This window comes from Otolemur garnettii, unplaced genomic scaffold, assembly GCF_000181295.1.
Source record: "Otolemur garnettii isolate 467f Iridium unplaced genomic scaffold, OtoGar3 scaffold00013, whole genome shotgun sequence".
In the NCBI taxonomy this organism is placed as follows: Eukaryota; Metazoa; Chordata; class Mammalia; order Primates; family Galagidae; genus Otolemur; species Otolemur garnettii.
Genome location: NW_003852408.1, coordinates 13,207,812 through 13,229,156, shown reverse-complemented (window position 1 = coordinate 13,229,156; position 21,345 = coordinate 13,207,812). Strand labels below are relative to the sequence as shown.

Sequence of the window (21,345 nt, the reverse complement as noted above, 5' to 3'; positions counted from 1 at the left end):
TGCCCAGACTGTTCTTATTTTTCCAGTAATGATCCAGGCTTGGAGTTCTTAACAGTTCTTGAAGTTGTTAAACAGACATCATGTGACTACCACGTGTGAGGCTAGTGAGGCGGTCAGGAATAGAAAGAAGCATCCTTGTGGCTTCCTCTCAGGGACCTCATGGGCCACTGCTGGATATACAGCTGGGCTACTCCCTGCAAGGCCTACTTCAGGATCCCCAAAGAAGGTGCTCACCTAGAACATGACAAATAGTACCAACCCTAGGCACAAGACAATCACTGTTTATGTCCCACAGCACCTCAAGTTAAGCAGCACTAGGGACCCATGATGTTGGGAGCAGGGATGAGGGGAAGTTGGAAATGGGCGCGTATGACAATAGGGAATGTCTGAAATGGGAGTTAGAGAAAATGATTTGCAAGATGACAGGATCAGGAAGTATGGAGGCTTGGAAGGCAGATATAGGAAGAAAAGATCTTTAAGGGCTGTCGCAGAATAAAAAGTCCAGGCCATGCAACTGAACCTTTTATTGAAACCTCAGTTCTACAAAAGCATGAAAAACCCAGATACAAAGCCAAGGCCAGAGGGGCCTGGGAATAGATCACCCAGGACAGGAACCAGAAGAGAGGGAACCTAGGAGCAGGGCACTAAGAAGAAAAGGTTGGAAGACAAAAGGTCAAGGTTGAAGGCCCCAGTAGTCCTTGGTTCCGTGTGACTACATCTAAGGGATGGGAACAGAGAGAGTTTCCCATCTCACCTGGCCTTCCCTCAGTAACTCCCACCATGACCCTGTCAGTCCCTGGTTTTCTTACCCCAGGGACATCACACAGGTCATGTCAATATTTTCTTCCTCCCCTTACCTCACTTCCTGCATCTCCCATCTGAACTCAAAAACAAAAGTCTAGAAGAGCCCAAGAGAGGCAAAGAGATGGGCTTCTCCTATGTCCATCATAACATATACCTGGTCACTGAGCATAAGTTTTCCCTGGCACCATCACAGCCCTGGGCAAGCAGCCAGCCACTAAGGTCTAGGAGAGTGAATGACCTTCAGTCCTTCTGCCCCACCACCCCTTAAGCTCCTACCCAGAAGGACAGGGGACCCTCCAAGGACCCAGAGAGGTAGAGGATCTAAACCAAGCTTTGCTCCTCCAGGTTCTCAGGGACTCCCAAATCCTCTTAATGCATTCCTCAGAGCCCTACCTAGCCTGGGAAAATGAAAGACTTGAGGCGTGCCAGCTCCATGACACTGAAAAGGGAACATTGCTGGGGCTGGGGTAGAGGTGGGAGCACTGGGCTCCAGGGCCAGGGTGGAGTCAGGCCATGGGTGTGGTACCAGGGACTGGGAGGCCCAGTGGGGACAGTATGATTGGGGTGGTGGCAGGCACGGCAGGTTGGGGAATCTCTCTGGAGCTTCTGACAAAGGGGACAGTTATGGAGAAGAGTAGGCGGAGCAGGGGGTTCTGGGGGAGGCAAGGGAGGGGGAGTCAGTGAGGCCAGAAGACTGCCCCAGAGTGAACGCAGCCCTATATTGCCTTCTGGGCAGCTGGAGACGTTAGCAGGAAACAGCAGGCACTGTGGTACAGAAGGTACGCAGGGTTTCAAGAGGCACCAGGAAGTCAGTCCAAGGTCAGGGGGACCAGGTGGAGGGCTGCACGACAGCCCCAAGGACTGGTGTATTACAGCCACTGATGCCACAGCCAAGGTCACACTGCTCACATATGCCACAGCTAACAGGCAAGACAGCTGCAGGAGAGGAGATAAGAAAGAAACAGGATTCAGACTGTCCTTAACACACTAACCCCTTATCTCAGACTTGTGTTCAAGTTGGAACTCTCCATAGACATTTACAGCCCAATCCACCCATCTATTCCCAAATGCCATGTACTGTCAAACCCCATCTCCTGAGTCTTTCAGCAATTGCTTAACATCAACTCACCTTTCATACCAGCTCACGAAAGCTACCTATCCTTCCTAGCCCTTCCTCACCTTTACCAACCGCTGACAGAGGGAGCCCAGGGCCAGCTGCCAGGTTGGTTGCTCCAGCAGCACACACAGGTCTGTGTAGGTGTACCAGCCCCGCCGCCGTCCCTGCTGCTCAGCCACACTGGTGGAAAAAGAACAGTAACAGAGAGAGTCATAGATCTCCTGCAGCCAGGCCAGTGACACGCTCATACTCCTCAGGGCCCACCAGAAAGCACTGGGGAGCTTGTTAAACATACAGATTCCTAGGCTACATGATGGTCCAGAAAATGAGAGAAAGACTAAGAGATGCATTTTCAATAAGCAACTCCCACCTTCCCAAAGGTTATTATGAAGAAGATAGATAGGTTTGAGAATCACTACTTGATTATCCTTTTTTATCTTTTTTTTGAGACAGTCTCACTCTGTTGCTCAGGCTAGAGTGCCATGGCATCAGCCTTGCTCACAGCAACCTCAAACTCCTGGGGGGTTCAATCAATCCTTCTCCCTCAGCCTCCTACACAGCTAGGACAGGTACCCACCACAAAGTCCAGCTAATTTTTCTATTTTTAGTATACACAGAGTCTTGCTCTTGCTCAGGCTGGTCTTGAACCCATGAGCTCAAGCGATTCTCTCACCTCTGCTTCCCACAGTGCTAGAATAACAGGTGTAAGCCACTACATCCAACCTATCTTTCTTGTCTCCTCCTTCCCCCATTATATCACACCCCCCTCACCTCCTACAGCTCAGGCCTTAGTCCTCAAATCCCTTGAGGTCCTCTTCCCAACTCCTAGAACCTACCAGCTCTCTAGCCAGCTGAGCACCTCAAAGATCTCCCGAGGGTCAGTGTAGAGACGCCAATCCTATGGGTAAGAAGAGAGAAGGATGCCAAACTAGAACTCAGATATGAACCACAGTCATTTTACAGCAGAAAACTACAACCACCACTAAGGCTAATGCTTATTTGGCACTAACATGTGCTGGATACTGTCCCAAGAGCTCAGATATGAACTACAGTCTTTTTTTTGAGACAGAGCCTCAAGCTATCCCCTTGGGTAGAGTGCTATGGCATCACAGCTCACAGCAACCTCCAACTCCTAGGCTCAAGCAAGTCTCCTGCCTCAGCCTCCAAAGTAGCTGGGACCACAGGCACCCGCTACAGTGCCCGGCTATTTTTTAGTTGAAGCCATCATTGTTGTTTTTAGCGGGCCCGGGCTGGATTCGAACCCACCACTTTAGGTATATGTGGCTGGCGCCTTAGCCACTTGAGCCATAGGCGCCGAACCACAGTCATTTTATAGCAGAAAACTACAACCACCACTAAGGCTAATGCTTATTTGGCACTAACATGTGCTGGATACTGTCCCAAGAGCTTTTATGTATTAACTCATTTAATTACTACCTACCTGGCTTCACATTATATACTCCACTGTTAAGGGGAGAAAATGACCTTGACAAAAGTCCATGCCCATAGAGAACTCAGAGTGTAAAGACAAAGAAAGTTAAGAAACGAATACTCAAAAGCCCAGCAGGATAAGCTCTGACTCAGAGTGTGCCCTGGAAAGGCCTTGGAGAAGAAAGGAAGGGAGGAATTGTTCTACTATTGGCCTCACTGCTCTAGGAAGCCCCAAAAGTTGTGCTTGGTTCGGAAAAGGTGGGAAGAGAAGATACTAACAAAAAGGTACAAGGAGAACAGGCAGAGAAAGAAGAAAGAATGGAAGGCTGAGAACAAACGGCATAAGGAAGGTAAAGATGGGCCAGAGCCATGGAGAAAGAGAACAGACAGCTACTCACCATGGCACTCAGGAACCCCCTCTCCAAGGCATTGAGAGTGGGCACGGCCATACCCCCAGCAGCTCCCCATTCGTCATTGAAGACCTCTTCCTCCTCCCCTTCATCATAGAGATACTTACTGGCCACCATCTGCACAGGAATCAGAAGTGGTGTCAAGAGAGCTTCCACCTAGCTCCTGGCTCACTAGGGAGATGAAGGGGAGGGGTCATCTCACCATGGAGATCAGGAACAAGTCAGAGGATGACACATGCTGCAGGTAGTCTGGGTTTCGGTGCCGGAGCCGCTCAATGTACACCAGAGCCAGCATCATAGCACAGGGGGAGATGCATGCCTCCCTGGATGGTGGAAAGAACCAATAATTAAGGACTCTTTGGCTCTTACAATTCATGCTCATTTCTATCTTTACATTTTCTATTTAGAAATAACCATTCCCCTTTCTCTAGGACCCAAACGCTCTCATCCTACTCTCCTTAATGTCTCCCAGCTCACCGGGACACATGAGCTACATATTTCTTCTGGAGTCGGCGAATAGGGCTGGGGGCTGCCTTCTGGAGCAGTTCCACAGCAATGTCTGCACAGGACAGAAAGAAGGCAGAGTGATTACAAGGCTCCACTCATCAGTCCTCACTGCTATCAACAGTCCTCCCCTTCTATATTTTCTGAGGCCTTGAAGAAAGGACCATGGTAACAAAATAGAGATCAAATTCTCCCACACTGAGACAAAAAGCCCATTCCAAATCAGAATTTCAGCTCATACTAGCAAAAGGCTTATTTCCCTGTCACTTAAAATTAATCCCAATTTGTCGTTTACCATTGTTCATCCTGAGAAATATATATGCCTTGTTTACTTGGGGAATATGTAATCGAAATCTTTGGAAAATTTAAAGTTTCACACATGTGGGCGGCACCCATAGCTCAGTGGGTAGGGCACTGGCCACACACACCCAGGCTGGCTGGTTAGAACCCAGCCAGGCCAGCTAAAACAATGACAACTGCAACAAAAAAATAGCCAGGTGTTGTGGCGGGCACCTGTATGTAGTACCAGCTACTTGGGAGGTGGAGGCAAGAGAACCACTTGAGCCCAAGGGTTTGAAGTTGCTGAAAGCTGTGACGCCATGGCACTCTACCCAGGGAGACAGCTTGAGATTCTGTCTCAAAATAATTAAAAGTTTCAGATATGTAACTCAAGAGTGACAGGTTTGTGAGACAGCAATGTTTTATTACTCATCTGGGCTATAAGAATGAATGTAAACTGTGCTCTTGAATCAACTATCAACAAGCTAACTACGAAAAACAGTGCCACCCGTGGGGTAAACCTCCAGTCATTTGCTGTCTACTGACACCCAGTTTTCATGCTTCTGGCTTGCCCAGGCACACAACACTGCCTGACCTGCCACTGGGCTGGAGAGCTCCTCCAGGCTACAGTCAGCTTCCCAGTCCCAGCCATAGTAGAGTCTCCTGCGGATTCGGGCACTTAGCTTCTGGTGTCCTGGGAGGAACTGAAACAAGGCAGCAGGGCGGTGGAGGGTGAAGGGTAGAAAGGGTATGGAGATCCTGGCTCCTGGCTGGAAAGAGGTGTTCGAGAGGCAGGCCCGGTTCACCTAGCCCAGCTCTCTGGATTGTCTGCCAATGGTAGCCTGGTCCTTAAAGGAGAGAAATAGCCCCATCCCACCGAGATGGTCCCAGGAAAGGTTCTCCCAGGAAGGTCCAGGTCTGGCCACCTCTAACCCCGTTCCTATACCCGGCGGCTCTCCCTCAGGGCCTAAGAAACCGGGGCCTCGAGTAGGCACTGCTCAAGCGGCTGCCGCCCAGACCTGGGCACGGCAGTCAGAGGAGCCCGCAGCGCGGCCCCACTCGGGTCGGGAAGGGAGTGCCCGGGGTTCCCCGGCTCCGAGCGCCGGGAGGCTGAGGAGGGGGCGGGCCGCGCGCTCACCGTGAAGTCCTGGAAACCGGTGAGGGAGAAGGTGACTTCTTCGTCCAGTAGGAGTCCGGCCACGTCCATAGCGCCGCCAGCTGCCGCCCTGCGAAGGTGAAGGAAAGGGAACGAGCTGTAAGTGGGCCTCAAAGCCGTCCTCGCCCGCCTGTCCACCTGCCCGCCGGCCTCCCCGCAGCGGGCCGCCGCCCTCGCCCGCGCAACCCCCTCCCCTCGCGCTGGCGGCGACAGGCGGGGCCCCGGCAGGCGGGGGCTTCTTCCTGTTCCGCCCTGGGCGCGGCGCGGGGCAAGAGGCCTGAGACGTCGGACCTTGGTGTGGCGCTCAGCTCACCTCGCGGAATAGAGAGGAGCCAGCCTGCCAGGCTCGAGTTCTGCCCGCGCTGCGTCTGCCCAGCGTTTACAAGCTGCGGAGGTATAAGCCGGCGAGTCTGCGCCTGGCACTTCCTGCCGCCCGCTCGGCCCAGCCTCCGGCCCCTGCCGCCGGGAAACAACCGGACCCGAACTCTTGGTCTCACAGAATTGAGTCCCAGGCGCCCATGTCTGAAAAATGGGGACAACTCTAGGGGACCACGCCGCACTAAGGATAAATAAGCCAGGCACGCCTCTCTTGTAGCGATGTAGGTGTTAATGTGAATAAAATGAGATTAAGAACGAGTTGATCCCAATTGTTTTTTAAAAGGCAAAACAAACGCCCACTTAAGAGATACACAAGAAAGGCGGCGCCTGTAGCTCAGCGAGTAGGGCGCCGGCCTTATACACCTAGGTTTGCGGGTTAGAACCCGACCCGGGCCACCTAAAACAATGACAACTGCAACAAAATATAGCCAGGTGTTGTGGCGGGCGCCTGTTGTCCCAGCTACTTGGGAGGTTGAGGCAAGACAATCGCTTAAGTCCAAGAGTTGGAGATTGCTGTGAGCTGTGGTGCCACAGCCCTCTATCCAGGGTGACAAAGTGAAACTGTCTCCAAAAAAAAAAAAAAAAAAATACACCAAGAAACTGTGGACAAGATGGAAGAGAAATTTATTTTCTGCCATACTTTTAAGTACGGTTTGAAATTTTAAACCCAATTACATATTTTGTAGGGCTCTGAGGTGACAGTAAATACAAAGGGTCAAAAAGTGTCAACATGCCCCCCCCAAATAAAAAGCATCTAAACAAGGTTTTATTTTTAAGCTCACCTCCCGCCTCCCATCTCACGTTTGAGGAGGGGGGAGGAAAGAACTCTTGACACGCGAAGGCTGGAAAGTTTATGGAAAGAGATGAGTGGGTGAAGCTGTTTTCGAGTCTGTCGAGTCACGCGCTGGTGTTTGTTTACTCGTTGAGGGGAGGGAAGTAGGAGGACGAGTACGTTGAGTAATGGGATGGCCACCGCCCTTCCCAAGAGAAGCAGATCCAACTCGGGATACGCAGCGTCTGGAAGCCCACTTCCTGCCCCTCCAGTCGGGGATTACTCCGGGGACACGGGGACACCTGGCCAGCGCCAGACTTCACAGCCACCCTGTCCACTCTTCCAAAAGAAAACGGGTCCGTCTGCTGGGATCTGGACCCTGACCCGGGATCACGACTACAACAGCCAGAACACTTTAATAGCGTAGGCGCTGGGGCATTAGCAGCCGCCTGTGCGCACGCGCGGACCGCCCTAATCCAGGCAGTTAGGTCGCGTCACGCGACGCGCCCGTCGCCCGCCGTCACGTGACGCTGGTCTGCAGCCTCTGCTTTCCTCTGCTTGCGCCCCCTTCCGCCTGACGCGCCCCCGGCGGCGGCCGCGCAGCCCTGGCTCCTCGCGGGCTCGGGCGGCGGCTGCGGCGGGGCTATGGCGAGCGGCGGTGGGGGTGGTAACACCGGCGCGGCTGGGGGCCCGGGAATGGGACTGAGCATGGGCCTGGGCCTGGGTTTGGGCCTAGGCATGGGTGAGGCCACCGGCGAGGCGGAGGAGGAGGCGGCCACGGCTGAGGCGGTGGGACATCTGGCCACCACGCTGTGGCTGCGGCTCCGCGGATGGGAGGCGGTGCTGGCGGCGGCGCAGCGGCTGCTAGTATGGGAGAAGCCGCTGCACAGCCTGGTCACCGCGGCGGCTCTCAACGGCCTCTTCTGGTAACGGCCGCTGAGGAGGGGGGCGGGGCCGGGCTGAGCGGGGGCGGAAGGGGCCGGGAGTACCATTCCCCCTTCTGGGCTGTCACTTGGCCTGTAGGGATGATCCAGCTCCCAGTTTCTGAAGGCTGGTGCCTGCCTAGATTGTCCCAGTCCTCTGTCTCTGGGTTGGGAGTTAGGCCTAGAGGTGCTATTCCCTCATCAGTGGGCGCTTTTCTGCCCTGTGAAATGGATGTAGGAGTCTCTCACCCACACACCGCTGAGGTGTCTGTTTCTCCTTAAGGTTGCTGTCTTCGTCGTCCCTCCGGCCCATCTTCCTACTCAGCGTCTCATTTTTGGCCTATTTTCTGCTGGATCTCTGGCAGCCTCGCATTTTCCCTGATGTTTCAGGTTAGTGTTTATAAGTTCCTTCAATTATCACCCATTAGGTGCGTGCTTGGTGCCTGATCCCGCTGGATGGAGTTGAATGATGAGGGAATGTCCAGCAGGCCACCTGCCTCCTAGGCACACCTCCGCCCCTGCTCCCATTTTAGGAAATTATCAAAAACGAGAAATTCCCCTTTTCCAAAATTAATATTATGGTTGGTATATTGGTTAAGACTGTGGTGTCTGCACCAGATTGACTGGATTCCATGCCCTGCTCTGCCACTTACCCATGTGTATGACCTTGTTAAAATCAATCTGTTTGCCTCAGTCTCTTTATAAAACAGGGGTGATAGAACTTACTCCATAGAGGCCAGGCGCAGTGGCTAGCACCTGTAATCCCAGCACTCTGGGAGGCTGGGGCAGGTGGATTGCCAGATCTCACAAATTTGAAACTAACCTAAGCCAGAGTGAGACCCCATCTCTAAAAATAGCTGGGCATTATGGAGAGCGGCTGTAGTCCCAGCTACTTGGGAGACTGAGGCAAGAGAATCGCTTAAGCCCAAGAGTTTGAGGTTGCTGTAAGCTGTGATGCCACATCATTCTACCTAGGGGGACAAAGTGAGACTATCTCAAAAAAGGGGGGGGGACTTATTCCATAGAAAGGTGAAAATTAAATGAGTTAACACACGTTATATGCTTATGGTAGCACTTCACACAATGAGAGTTATATAAATATGAAGTCCTCATTTTCCTTGTTATCTGTGTATTTACTTAATAGCTATTTTGGAGCAACTAGAGGCCAAGCGATGTGTGAGGTGCTTAGCATATAAATATGATAAGATGTGTTCCTATTTTTGAAAAGGGTGAAGTCTAAAGAAGGAGACAGAGACACAAAAAGCAATAACATGTAGTACATCCTGCATTTGTCATCTGAAGAAAGTACTCTGGGACTGCAGAGAAGGGACATCTACTTGCACCTTGGAGTGTGTTTCCTTAGGCCCCCTACTGCTCAATAATCTGTCCCCCTTCTCTCTCTATAGCATCATCCCCAGAGGAGCCACACTCTGACAGGTGAGTACAGGCTACCTCTTGAAGACAAATTCTGTCTTGTTTGCTGGTGTTGATGTCACCATGGAACAGGGCAATGCTGCAGTTTCTGCAGGCATGGGCCCCAGCATGGTGAATAGACTGGTAATAAGCCATAGAGTTGTCTTGGTCATAGACTCCAGTGTATGTGTTTATGTGCCTGCTCCTTTTGGAGGAGAGGGTTGGGTCCACCAGTCTTTCCTTCTAAGACCAGGACAGCCTCATTTGGGGAAGTGGGGTTGTCTACCTTTTTAGACTGAAGATCTCATTGCCATTCTCAGAGGGATTTGAGTGTCTAGAAAGCTGGTGTCTGAGGCCTCCAGGGGTCATGTCATGTCTCCCCAGTGAGGGTGCGGGGTCAGGAGCCCGGCCGCACCTGCTGAGTGTGCCCGAGTTGTGCAGATACCTGGCTGAGAGCTGGCTCACCTTCCAGATTCACCTGCAGGAGCTGCTGCAATACAAGAGGCAGAATCCAGCTCAGGTAACCTCCTCTATGTAATACAACTGTTCCCTGCATTGGGGGGAAGGAAGGGGTTGATAGGGGAGGAGTGATGTATGAACTCCCTTATTGGAGTCCCTGAAGTAACTCAGGAGGCCTGGGTTCTTCCTTGAGGGATCATTCACAGTTACTCCCTGGTATAGGAGATAGGCTTGCTTAAGAAAATAAGGTTCTGGCTCGGCGCCTGTGGCGCCAGCCACATACACCTAAGGTGGTGGGTTCGAATCCAGCCCGGGCCGCCAAAACAACAGTGACGGCTGCAACCAAAAAATAGCCAGGCGTTGTGGCGGGCGCCTGTGGTCCCAGCTACTTGGGAGGCTGAGGCAGGAGACTCGCTTGAGCCCAGGAGTTGGAGGTTGCTGTGAGCTGTGATGCCATGGCACTCTACCAAGGGGGATAGCTTAAGGCTCTGTCTCAAAAAGAAAGAGAATAAGGTTCTGAGGGCCTGACACTTTGTCCCTTTGTCCTGCTGAGGCAGATTGGGTGAATTATAGATGTTTGGCAGTGTCTTTTACAAACTTCTTGAATTGATGGCCTTGAACATCTTGACTAAATTGGATCACACAATTCCTTGAAGGCATGTCTTGTCTTTCCACTAGCTGAACAATAGTTTCTTACCCAGACCTTGTGTTGTTCTGTGCAGTTCTGTGCTCGAGTTTGCTCTGGCTGTGCCGTGCTGGCTGTGCTGGGACACTATGTTCCAGGAATTATGATTTCCTACATTGTCTGTGAGTAGGGTCTAGCCCAACCCTTCTCAAAGCCCACTGGTGTGACTTGGAGTGGGGGGAATATGCTCTGTCAGCCCAGTTACTGATTTGTGGATGTCTCCAGGGATATTGTAGTATTGGTAACAGAGGAAGAGTCATCTGGGGAGGAAGGCCTATGGGTGTGGAGAGAAGAGGTTAGCACATCCTTGGAAAAGGACTTTATCTTCCTTCAGCCCTTTCTATTTAAGGACTAGGAGAATGAGGGCCCTTAGGAAGTTTGTATAGCTCTGAGTGGACTTTCTAACTCATAGTGCTCAGTATCCTGCTGTGGCCCCTGGTGGTTTATCATGAGCTAATCCAGAGGATGTACACTCGCCTGGAGCCCCTGCTTATGCAGCTGGACTACAGCATGAAGGCAGAAGCTGATGCTCTGCATCACAAACATGACAAGAGAAGTAAGGGGCTCATTAACCCAAAGGGGTGAAAGTAGGTGGGAGGGCCTTGGCTTTTGGCTTATGAGATGCCCTGAAATTGAGATCTCTAGGTCCTTGACTATGTTTGTCCCCAACCCTTTTCCATGCTTGGTCACTGCCCTACTGCTCTTAATTCTCTAGAGCGGCAAGGAAAGAACATACCTCCAGGAGGTGATGAGCCACTGGCAGAGACAGAAAGTGAAAGCGAGGCAGAGCTGGCTGGCTTCTCCCCGGTGGTGAGGTTTGGGGAGATGGGTGTGGCGAACAGAAGGCTGGGGGAGAATCTGTCTACTTTACAGTTGCCACTTCTCAAGAGGGTATGAGCCAGAGGTTTTGGGGGAGAGCATGCCCCTGAAAAATTGGTTCTTTTTTCACCCAGTATGTTCATCCTGTCTCTCCAGGTGGATGTGAAGAAAACTGCATTGGCATTGGCCATTACAGACTCAGAGCTGTCAGATGAGGAGGCTTCTATCTTGGAGAGTGGTGGCTTCTCTGTATCCCGGGCCACAACTCCCCAACTGACTGATGTCTCTGAGGGTATGGGTGCTACTTGCTCCTCCTTAGCTTCCTATTCCCTGCTGTGGGGTGCTGGTTCTCTTCTCTGGCCCCCTGTCAATGTTTTCTTTGGGGAATCGACCCTCTAATTCTGCTTTAAGCTCCTGAAAGACCCTAATAAGATTTGGTCCAGCATTCCATGTCTTGAGTTCTCATTCTTGACGTGATTGGTTGTTTTGGCTAATTGGAGTAGCAGGTTTGTTTCTAACCCTGTGTTCTCTACACAGATTTGGACCAGCAGAGTTTGCCAAGTGAGCCAGAGGAGGCCCTGAGCCGGGAGCTGGGGGAGGGAGAAGAGGCAGAGCTGGTACCTCCCGAAGACCTATTGGGCACCTCTCAGACCTTGTCTAGGCAAGCCCTGGACTCAGAGGAAGAGGAAGATATGACAGCTAAGGAAACCTTGCTTCGGCTGTCATCCCCCCTTCATTTTGTGAACACACACTTCAATGGAGTAGGGTCCTCTCCAGATGGAGTGAAGTGCTCCCCAGAAGGACCAGTGGAGACGCTGAGCCCAGAGGCAGTGAGTGGTGACCTCAGCGCTCCACCCAGCATCCTGTCACCCCCACTTTGCCTTGCTGAAAGTGACCCTGTCCCCTCCTCCGTGTTCTCACCTCTTCCCCAGGACTCACCCCAGCCCCTGCCTGCCCCTGAGGAAGAAGAGGCACTCACCACTGAGGACTTTGAGTTGCTGGATCAGGGGGAGCTGGAGCAGCTTAATGCAGAGCTGGGGTTGGGGCCAAAGACACCCCCAAAGCCCCCTGATGCTCCACCCCTGGGGCCTGATGACCATTCTCTGGTACAGTCAGACCAAGAGGCTCAGGCCATGGCAGAGCCATAAGCCATGGGGTAGGAGCTGCAGGCATAGCAGGGCTTCTGGCTAGGGGTGTCGCTATTTTCTCCTTTCCCTACTATGGGAAAGGGCGATGCATGGGGAAGCTGGCTGTCAGACAGTAGCCAGTCCACCCTCTGCCTGCCTGCCTGCTGTCCCAGGCATGGTGCAGAACCTGTGCCTGGGATTGGTTTTAAGTTTGTAAATAATTTTGCATTTGGGGTAGTGGATGTGAACAGGGCTAGGGAAGTCCTTCCCACAGCCTGCTCTTGCCTCCCTGCCTCAACTCTATTCTCATTCCACTATACCCCAAACTTTGGTGGTCTACCCCTTTCTTTTTCCTCCTATCCTCAGGGACCTGTGCTGCTCTGTCCTCATGTCCCACTTGGTTGTTTAGTTCAGGCACTTTATACTTTTTCTCTCCTGTCCCATGTTCCTTTGCTTTATTTCCCTGCTGTGTCCTGTCCCTAGCAGCTCAATCCCCAGCCCTTGCCACCTCCTCCTTCCTAGTGGGCACTGGCTAAGCTGTAGGGAGTTTCCTGGTCTGGGAGGTAAACAGTAAACATAGGGTGGTGGGTCAGGCCAGTAGTTACATGCTTTGGTCGCCAAAGTCTGTGTAACCTCCACTGCACCCTTGCCCAAGTTCAGCCTGGCCTTTCATGATGCAGGAGGAGAGCAGGAACAGCACATGCACCAGCCCTCAATTAGTGAGCACATTCTCTGTCTTGTTGAGATAGGGGGTGTCCTTAATGTCCTAGGGAGAAAGAAGGAAACCTACTCTGGACCTTGGATGGTCCAAGTGTGGGTAGGACCACTTAGGAAGTGGACAGTAACATCTATACAGGTGTCAACTGGAAAAATAAAGTGTTGATTGGCTAGAACTGTTGCCTGCCTGCCTCACCATGAGCTCCCTCCCACACTGCTCTTTATCCCCTTTCCACTCTTACCCTCTTCACCCCAATTGTGTTCCTGGCTGTTTATTTACCTTGGTGCAAAACAAGGCCAGAAGCAAGGATTACCCAACAACCCTAACTTCCTCTTAGCCATCTTTCCTGACAGTCCAATTTGTTTAGTGAGATTTAGCATGTGCAAATAAAGTGTATGCAGGAGGAAATTGCCTTGTCTTCCCAATCAGTAGAAATTTAGGACCATAACGACTGTTTTCTGCCATGTTGCCTACAATCCTAACACTGTTTTCTTAAGTCTTCGCCTATCTATCTAGTATATTAATAATTAGCTCATTCAGCCCCAATTTATCTATACTAGGGAAGCCAAACAAGCAATAGAGGTCCTATACCTATATTGGAACTGATTTGGGGCCAAGGAACACTAGAGGTAATATCTAACACTGAATACATAGTAGTTGCTTGGCACTGTTCTGATTTGTATGTATTCATGGTTTTTTTTTTTCACAACATATCTAGTATACATTAACTCCATTTTACAGACAGTACTTTCCCAAAGGCCACAAGGCCTAGTCAGAATCAAGCTGTTTGGCTCTAGCAAACATGGAACAGTAAGCCCATGTCCATTAATAGGATGCAAATGGGAAAAAGCTCAAGGACATGGAAGCTATAAAGAACCATTGTGGAGGGCAGCGTCTGTGGTTCAGTGAGTAGGGCGCCGGCCCCATATACTGAGGGTGGCGGGGTTTGAACCTGGCCCTGGCCAAACTGCAACAACAACAAAAAATAGCCCACTGTTGTGGCAGGTGCCTGTAGTCCCAGCTACTTGGAGGTTGAGGTTTTGTTTTTAGATGCAGAGTCTCATTTTGTCACCCTCGGTAAAGTGCTGTGGCGTCACGGCTCACAGCAACCTCAAAACTCTGTGGCTTAAGCAATTCTCTTGCCTCAGCCTCCTGAGTAGCTGGGATTATAGGCGCCTGCCAGAACACCCAGCAATTTTTTTGTTGCACTTGTTTAGCTGGCCCAGGCTGGGTTCAAACCTGCCACCCTCGGTATATGTGGCTGGCTCCGTAAGCACAGTGCTATGGGCACTGAGCCTATAAAGAACCATTCTGATATCCTGACTTCATGATGAGTGGAGTCCATCTATATGTGAGCAATAGCAAGACTCCATCTTCAAATTCACAAAAGACTTAAATCCTTTCTCTTTGGGGAAGAAAAGCCCAGAACTGAGCAAATGGGCCCTTCTTTGAGTTCATGTCCTCAGCCTTCAGATAAGCTACCATGTAGCAGTGCTGCCTTTTTTTCTTGAGACAGGGTCTCACTTGGTCACCCTCGGTAGAGTGCTGTGGTGTCACAGCTCACAGCAACCTCCAACGCTTGGGCTCAAGTCATTTTCCTGCCTCAGCCTCTCAAGTAGCTGGGACTACAGGTGCCCACTACAACACCTGGCTATATTTAGAGATGAGGTCTCACTCTTGCTCAAGCTGGTCTCAAACTCCTAAGCTCAAGCACTCCACCCATCTCGGCCTTTTAGAGTGCTTGGATTACAGGCGTTAGCTACCACACTTGGCAGCAATGCTACCTTTTTGAGGTTGACTTCTATGCCATGTCTTCGATAAGTGTGAGAAATTTTCCATTTGTTTTACATTTGCCTGAGAAAATTTTTTAGGGTTAGCTGAGGCTTTGACCTGTGCCATTATAGTTAAAGGAACATGAACTTTTATTGAGAGAATGGAAAAACAGTTTTTTAAAAAATATTCACAAAGGAACAAAGAAAAACAGTTCCAATCAACAAATAGGCAGTTTAAGAAAAAATAGAATTACCCAATCAAAAAGACAATGGTTGCCATGTGCCCTGCCTTTAATCCAGTTTCTTGTTAGACCTGCACTTTGAAGATAGAACCAGAAGATAACAGCTGGAACAAAACTTTGGAATTCCATGTGGATCCATTCTTGACATTCAACTGTGATTTGACAGTTGCTACTTGTTTGTGATTTTTTCCATTATCAGGTATCTAGGCCATTTCATGCCCCATGATGAAAGGGACAAGGAGAAAGTTTTCATATTTCAGTGAAAGAAAAATGAGCAGAAATGTGAAACCTGGGCAGCCCCAGTGGCTCAGTGGATAGGGCACTGACCCCATATACCAAGTGTGGTGGGTTCGAACCCAGCCCTGGCCAAACTGCAACAAAAAAATACCCAGGCGTTGTGGCGGGTGCCTGTAGTCCCAGCTACTCAAGAGGCTGAGGCAAGAGAATCACCTAAGCCCAGGACTTGGAGGTTGCTGTGAGCTGTGACGCCATGGGACTCTACTGAGGGTGATAAAGTGAGACTCTATCTCTAAAAGAAAAAAACAAGAAAGAAAAAGAAATGTGAAACCTACATAATAAAATCATAAAAGTACAGGCTGAGGGAAGAAGAATTGTCTACAGGTTTACATTGGGGGTGGAGCCACTGCACCTTAGTTCACTATGTGCTCAAACAACTAATAGTGTAATAAGGCTGCTCATAAAATTAATTTAATTTTACGCTGCATTAAAAGAATTGTCTCCAAAACAAAGAAGGCAATACTTACTAGTGTACTGTGCTCAAGTTAGAATACTGCCAGAGGATGGCTTAATTTGCTCAGAGAAATTGACAAATTGCAGTGTGTCCAGGAGAGGACTACTACAGAGGAAGGCTGAAAATTGTCATACAGCACCTTGCTGAAGAAACTGGACTCTTTAATCGAGGAAAAGAGAACTGAGTTGGGTCAAGTTATCTGCCTTCAGACCTCAAAGGTTTGTCCATAGGAGGGCAAGAATTTAAACTTTTAAATTGAGTTTGATTGATAATATTGCTTGATAGACTTTAGTTCTGGTCAAGGGATATTGCAAAATAGTAGTAGATTTCTTTTTCTTTGCTGCCTTCGTTGAATGCCATGTGTCACAGCTCACAGCAACCTCAAATTCTTGGCCATAAGGGATTCTCTTGCGTCATCCTCCTGAGTACCTGGGACTACAGGCACCTGCCACAATAACCAGCTAGTTTTAGAGACAGCATCTTGCTCTGGCTCAGGCTGTTCTGGAACTGGTAAGTTCAGGCAATCCACCCACCTCGGCCTCCCCAGAGTGCTAGGATTATAGGCATGATCCACTGCACCCAGCCCAAAATAGATTTAAATGATCTTCACAAGTACAACATCAAAAACAGTGATTCTAGCAATAATTCAGTCATGGAAGGACAACATATCACCAAGTTTTGCTGTTACTGTCTAACGTCTGCTTGAATTTGTTTCCCTCCATCTAGGTATTTTGTTGGGTGTCATTGACTCACTTTTCTTGTACTCTGTTCACTCATCCCCAGGCAGTTTCACCCATTTACTTTCCACATATCTACTAATAACCTCTAAATCAGGCGTCCTCAAACTACAGCTCACGGGCCACACTTATTCGGCCCACCGGGTGCTTTTGCCGCCGCTACCTGTCCTGTTTAGCAGCCGACTCGTCCCAGGGCCCCACAGTCTGGCCCTTCAATGGTCTGAGGGACAGTGAACTGGCTCCCTTTTTAAAAAGTTTGAGGACCCCTGCTCTAAATCTTAGTTCAGTTCCTTTCTACTTCCAAGTAGGCATCTTTACTTGAATGCCCCATGGGTACTGCTATGGTTTCAATATTTATTCCTTCCAAAACTCATGTTGAAGTTTAAACCCTAACGTGCATGTATTGAGAGGTGGGGCCATTAAGAGGTGGTTGGGTCATGAGGTACCTGCCCACACAAATGGATTAATGGGTTAAAGGGTTTCATGGGAGTGGGGCTGGTGGCTTTATTAAGAAGGAGAAGCACCCTCCCCTCCTTTTGTAATGCCCTACATCACCTCAGGTCTCTGCAGAGAGTCCCACTAGCAGGAAGGCCCTCACCAGAGGTAACCCCTTGAACTTATACTTATCAGTCTCTATAACTATAAGGAATAAGTTTCTTTATAAGTTACTCACTTTCCGGTATTCTTTTATAAACAATAGAAAACAGGCTAAGGGAGGGTGCCTTCTGCTCTCTATACCAAACTGAACACGTCCTCTTTCCACTCTGTATGACATTACCCACCTCCCCCAAACAGATTTTTTCTGTGTTTTCCATCTTCTTGTTGGCACCAGTAATCATGAAGACCTACTTCTCCCTCTTCCCAAACCCAGGCAGTTGCCTGTTGACTGCTAATTTGGTATCCTGATGATTTCTTGACTCTGTCACCTCCATCACAACCCTAACACTCTCCTCATCTCTCCTCTGGTGTGCTGTGGTAGTTTCCCTGCCCACATTCTTGTCCTCCACCCCAAATTTGGATGATGGCTAATGAAGTAGCTAGAGTATTTCTCTTGAAATACAAGTCTAAGGACCTTTCTGCAATTTAATATTAACTAAAGGCTCTCCACATGCACTGAGGCTGGCAAGTTCAAACCTGGTCCGGGCCTGCTAAACAATAATCACAACTGCAACAACAACAAAAATAGCCAGGTGTTGTGGTGGGCACCTGTAGTCCTAGCTGAGGCAAGAGAATCCCTTAAGCCCAAGAGTTGGAGGTTGCTGTGAGCTGTGACACCATGACATTCTACTGAGGGCAACATAGGGAGACTGTCTCAAATAAATAAATAAATAAATAAAAAGATAAAAATGAAAATAAAAGAAGTCTGAGATTCAGCCCTTTGCAGCAAAAGGAACCCCCAGACAGCTTGTCCAGGAGGCTGCTCAGCTGTGCTGCCCTTCTCCACCCCTTGCTGGACGCATACACTTTTGCTTAACAAAAGCTTCACTTGTCTTTTAAGACAAGTAAATAGAGTTTGGCAGTTGGTACATGGCTGATTATGGTAAATATGTTGCCTTTGTTCACTAGAGGGAATAGTAGCTAAAAGTTACAACAATTTACAGATTTGAGAGTTCTTTCTTCCTGGCTAGTTTAAAGGCAATATAAACAATCTAGATCTGTAAATTCAAATTTGCTGGTTTGGGACTAAAGTTTTTCTGAGTTTAAGGCAAGAGTGCCCAAGCAGCTTAAATTTCTGTGATTGCATCAAATTATCTTGTTATTTGGAAAATTTGTGATAAAACTATTTAGGCTCTTAACTAAATACTTTGATCAAAAATCCAGTTACTGGTCAGGTGTGGTGACTCATGCCTGTAATCCTAGTACTCTGGGAGGCCAAGGCAGGAAGATCCCTTGAGCTCTGGAGTTCAACACCAGCCTGAGGAAGAGTGAGACTCTCACCTCTACTAAAAATGGAAAAATTAGCTGAGTGTTGTACTTGGTGCCTATAGTCTTAGCTACTTGGGAGGCTGAGGCAGGTGGATTGCTTGAACCTAGGTATTTGAGGCTGTGAGCTAAGCTGATGCCATGGCACTCTAGCCTTGGGCAACAGAGTGAGAGTCTGCTGCAAAAAAAACCCTCCCAAATCCAATTACATGTAGTAAAGTTTGCTTGAAAAAATGATCTGTTGGACGGTGCCCAAAGCTCAGTGGGTAGGGTGCTGGCCACATGCACCAGGGCTGGTGGGTTCAAACCCAGCCAGGGCCTGCTAAAAAGATAAACAAAAAAATAGCCAGGCATTGTGGCAGGCGCCTGTAGTCCCAGCTACTTGGGAGGCTAAGGCAAGAGATTCACTTGAGCCCAAGAGTTTGAGGTTACTGTGAGCTGTGACACCATGGCACTCTACTGAAGGTGACAAAGTAAGACTCTGCCTCAATTTAAAAAATAAATAAATAAAAGAAGAAGAAGAAGAAATGATCTATTAGTCTAAAGAAATGGAAAAAATTAAAGAAATTCGAGTTTGTTTAAGTGTAAAAAGTGAGTTGATTTCACTTTAAAAATATTCATTTCATAAAAGATAATGAGAAGTGGAAGAACTCTTTAAGATTAAAAAGGAGACCAAAGAAATATGACATAAATGTAAGGTATGATCTTGGGTTGGATCTTAGGTTGGGCAAAAGCTACTATATGGACACTATTGAGAAAATTGTAAAAATTTGAATATGGATATTACCCTAAATAAAGATTGTGTCAAGGTCAAATTTCTTAAATTTGATCATTGTACTGTATGCAGTTACATCCTTATTATTTATTTATTTAATTAAATTTTTTTTTTTTTTTTTTTTTTGAGACAGAATCTCAAACTGTCACCCTGGGTAGAGCACCGTGGCATCATAGCACACAGCAACCTCCAACTCAGCTCAAGTGATCCTCTCGCTTCAGTTTTTTATATTTTTAGTAGAGATGGAGGTCTTGCTTTTGCTCAGGCTGGTCTGGAACTTGTAAGCTCAAGCTATCCATCCACCTTGGCCTCCCAGAGTGCTAGGATTACAGGCGTGAGCCACCTTGCACAGCCTACATCCTTATTTTTAGGAAAAAATTTTGTGTGTGTATGAAGAAAGTGAGAGAAAATGATAAAGCAAATGTGGTAACATACTGTAAAGAAATATTCAGATAAATATAACACATAGAAGTTTACTATTCAATGGATAAACATATGATGGTTTATTTAGACAACTGAATAGAATGAACAAACTATAATTAGACACAAAAATATGAGTGATTGCATAAAGAAAATATTGAGCCAAAGAAACTGAACACACACAAAAATATAATGTATGATTCCATTTATATAAAGTACATTTTATACCATTAGATGTCAAATTAGAACTGGGTGAGGTGGCTATAATCCCAGCACTTTGGGAGGCTGAAGCCAGGAGTTCAAAACCAGCCTGGACAAATAGCAAGACCCCTTCAATAAAAAAAAAAAAAATTGGGTATGGGTATGGTGGCTCATGCCTGTAATCCCAGCATACCAAGTTTACCCAGAAATTATATTATAGGTTTTGGACTGACAAGCTACACAGTAAAAGAAAATAAAGATGGGGTGGCACCTGTGGCTCAGTGGGTAGGGTGCCAGCACCATCTACCAAGGGTGGCGGGTTCAAACCCAGCCCCAGCCAAACTGCAACAACAACAACAACAAAAATAGCTAGGCATCTGTGGTGGGCACCTGTAGTCCCAGCTACTCAGGAGGCTGAGGCAAGAGAATTGCCTAAGCCCAGGGTTGGAAGTTGCTGTGAGCTGTGTGATGCCACGGCACTTTACCCAGGGTGATAAAGTGAGACTCTGTTTCTACAAAAAAAAAAAAAAAAGAAAGAAAAGAAAAGAAATAATTTATCAACACATGGGAAATGAACAAATTCAGTAATAACTAAAGAAATACACAAACAACTAATAATGTACATTGTTAATTATTTAGTCTGTACCAATCATAGAATTAAGTGCTTTACATGTGTCATTTTATTTGATCTTCACCACTACACATTGATATAGGAATTCACTTTTCCTCATTTTACAGAATAGGAAATTGAGGCTTACTGAAGTAAAATGACTTGCCAAAGTCACACAGCTGGTTGTGATTACAGTACTGCTTTTTAGTATTCTGGTATTCCCACATAGCCTCATATTTTAAAGTACCAAAATAGAATTTTAGTTTGGGATGAAATCCTGTCTACATTAAAAAAAGGAACTGAATTCTGGATCATTTATAAATGAGGTACAGCTGCATTAAAATTTTGAATACAGGTTCAAAGATTATTTTGTTTGTTTGTTTGCTTACATTTTTTGAGACAGAGTCGCCCTTGGTAGAGTGCCATTGCATCATAGTGATATGGGATTTTTGACTTTGGATTTCCAGGCTCTTGGTCTCGATGATTTGATGAATGAATTGATGGACCACAGGATGGACAATAACTTAGGTTTTATTTACAGAGGTATTATTACAGCTCTTACAAAAAGCCAAACCTTCCAGAGCAGGATAAGATAGGTTTTATATAAGTGTCACAGCTCTTACAAAGAGCCAAACCTCCTTGCAGGGCAGGATGCAAGTGTTACAGCTCTTGCAAAGAGCCAACCCTCCTTACAGAGCAGGGTATAAGTGTTACAGCACTTACAAAGAGCCAAACCTCGGCAGAGCCAAGATGGTGAACTGCAGCCAGCTTTTTACAGAAGCTCCCGTCCAGAAGGAGGCTGAGAGGACAGAACCTTAGCAAATTAGCTGATGGTTTGGAGCAGAGACAGGAGAGAAGATTGAAGAGTGCACTTCAACCTTCCTGAGGCGAGCTGCGACCCTGAAATTACAACCAAAAG

The 21,345-nt window shown here is 48.1% G+C and overlaps 2 protein-coding genes across 5 annotated transcripts; one reads left to right on the top strand and one right to left on the bottom strand.

The window, feature by feature from the left end:
- Window positions 1-509: 509 nt before the first annotated feature.
- Window positions 510-7,164, bottom strand: CNPPD1 (cyclin Pas1/PHO80 domain containing 1). Of its 3 annotated transcripts, none has more exons than XM_003784936.3 (9): window positions 6,862-7,164; window positions 5,684-5,771; window positions 5,141-5,249; window positions 4,240-4,321; window positions 3,965-4,085; window positions 3,751-3,879; window positions 2,758-2,819; window positions 1,984-2,101; window positions 510-1,740 (listed from the first exon to the last, which is right to left on the bottom strand). In XM_003784936.3, the coding sequence occupies exons 1-9, from the start codon at window positions 6,873-6,875 to the stop codon at window positions 1,198-1,200; spliced, it is 1,266 nt and encodes a 421-aa protein (XP_003784984.2). In that variant the 5' UTR covers window positions 6,876-7,164; the 3' UTR covers window positions 510-1,197. The 3 variants fall into 3 exon arrangements, with proteins under 3 accessions (XP_003784984.2, XP_012657643.1, XP_023366065.1); XM_012802189.2 differs by having other exon boundaries at window positions 6,881-7,164; XM_023510297.1 differs by lacking the exon at window positions 6,862-7,164 and adding an exon at window positions 6,015-6,353.
- Window positions 7,165-7,365: 201 nt separating this feature from the next.
- On the top strand, window positions 7,366-13,175 carry RETREG2 (reticulophagy regulator family member 2). 2 transcript variants are annotated; one of them, XM_023510296.1, is made up of 10 exons: window positions 7,366-7,777; window positions 8,058-8,164; window positions 9,181-9,211; window positions 9,572-9,707; window positions 10,369-10,453; window positions 10,744-10,887; window positions 11,047-11,141; window positions 11,307-11,442; window positions 11,688-11,980; window positions 12,083-13,168. In XM_023510296.1, the coding sequence occupies exons 1-10, from the start codon at window positions 7,497-7,499 to the stop codon at window positions 12,296-12,298; spliced, it is 1,524 nt and encodes a 507-aa protein (XP_023366064.1). In that variant the 5' UTR covers window positions 7,366-7,496; the 3' UTR covers window positions 12,299-13,168. The 2 variants fall into 2 exon arrangements, with proteins under 2 accessions (XP_023366064.1, XP_003784983.1); XM_003784935.3 differs by having other exon boundaries at window positions 11,688-13,175.
- The last annotated feature ends 8,170 nt before the right edge of the window (window positions 13,176-21,345 follow it).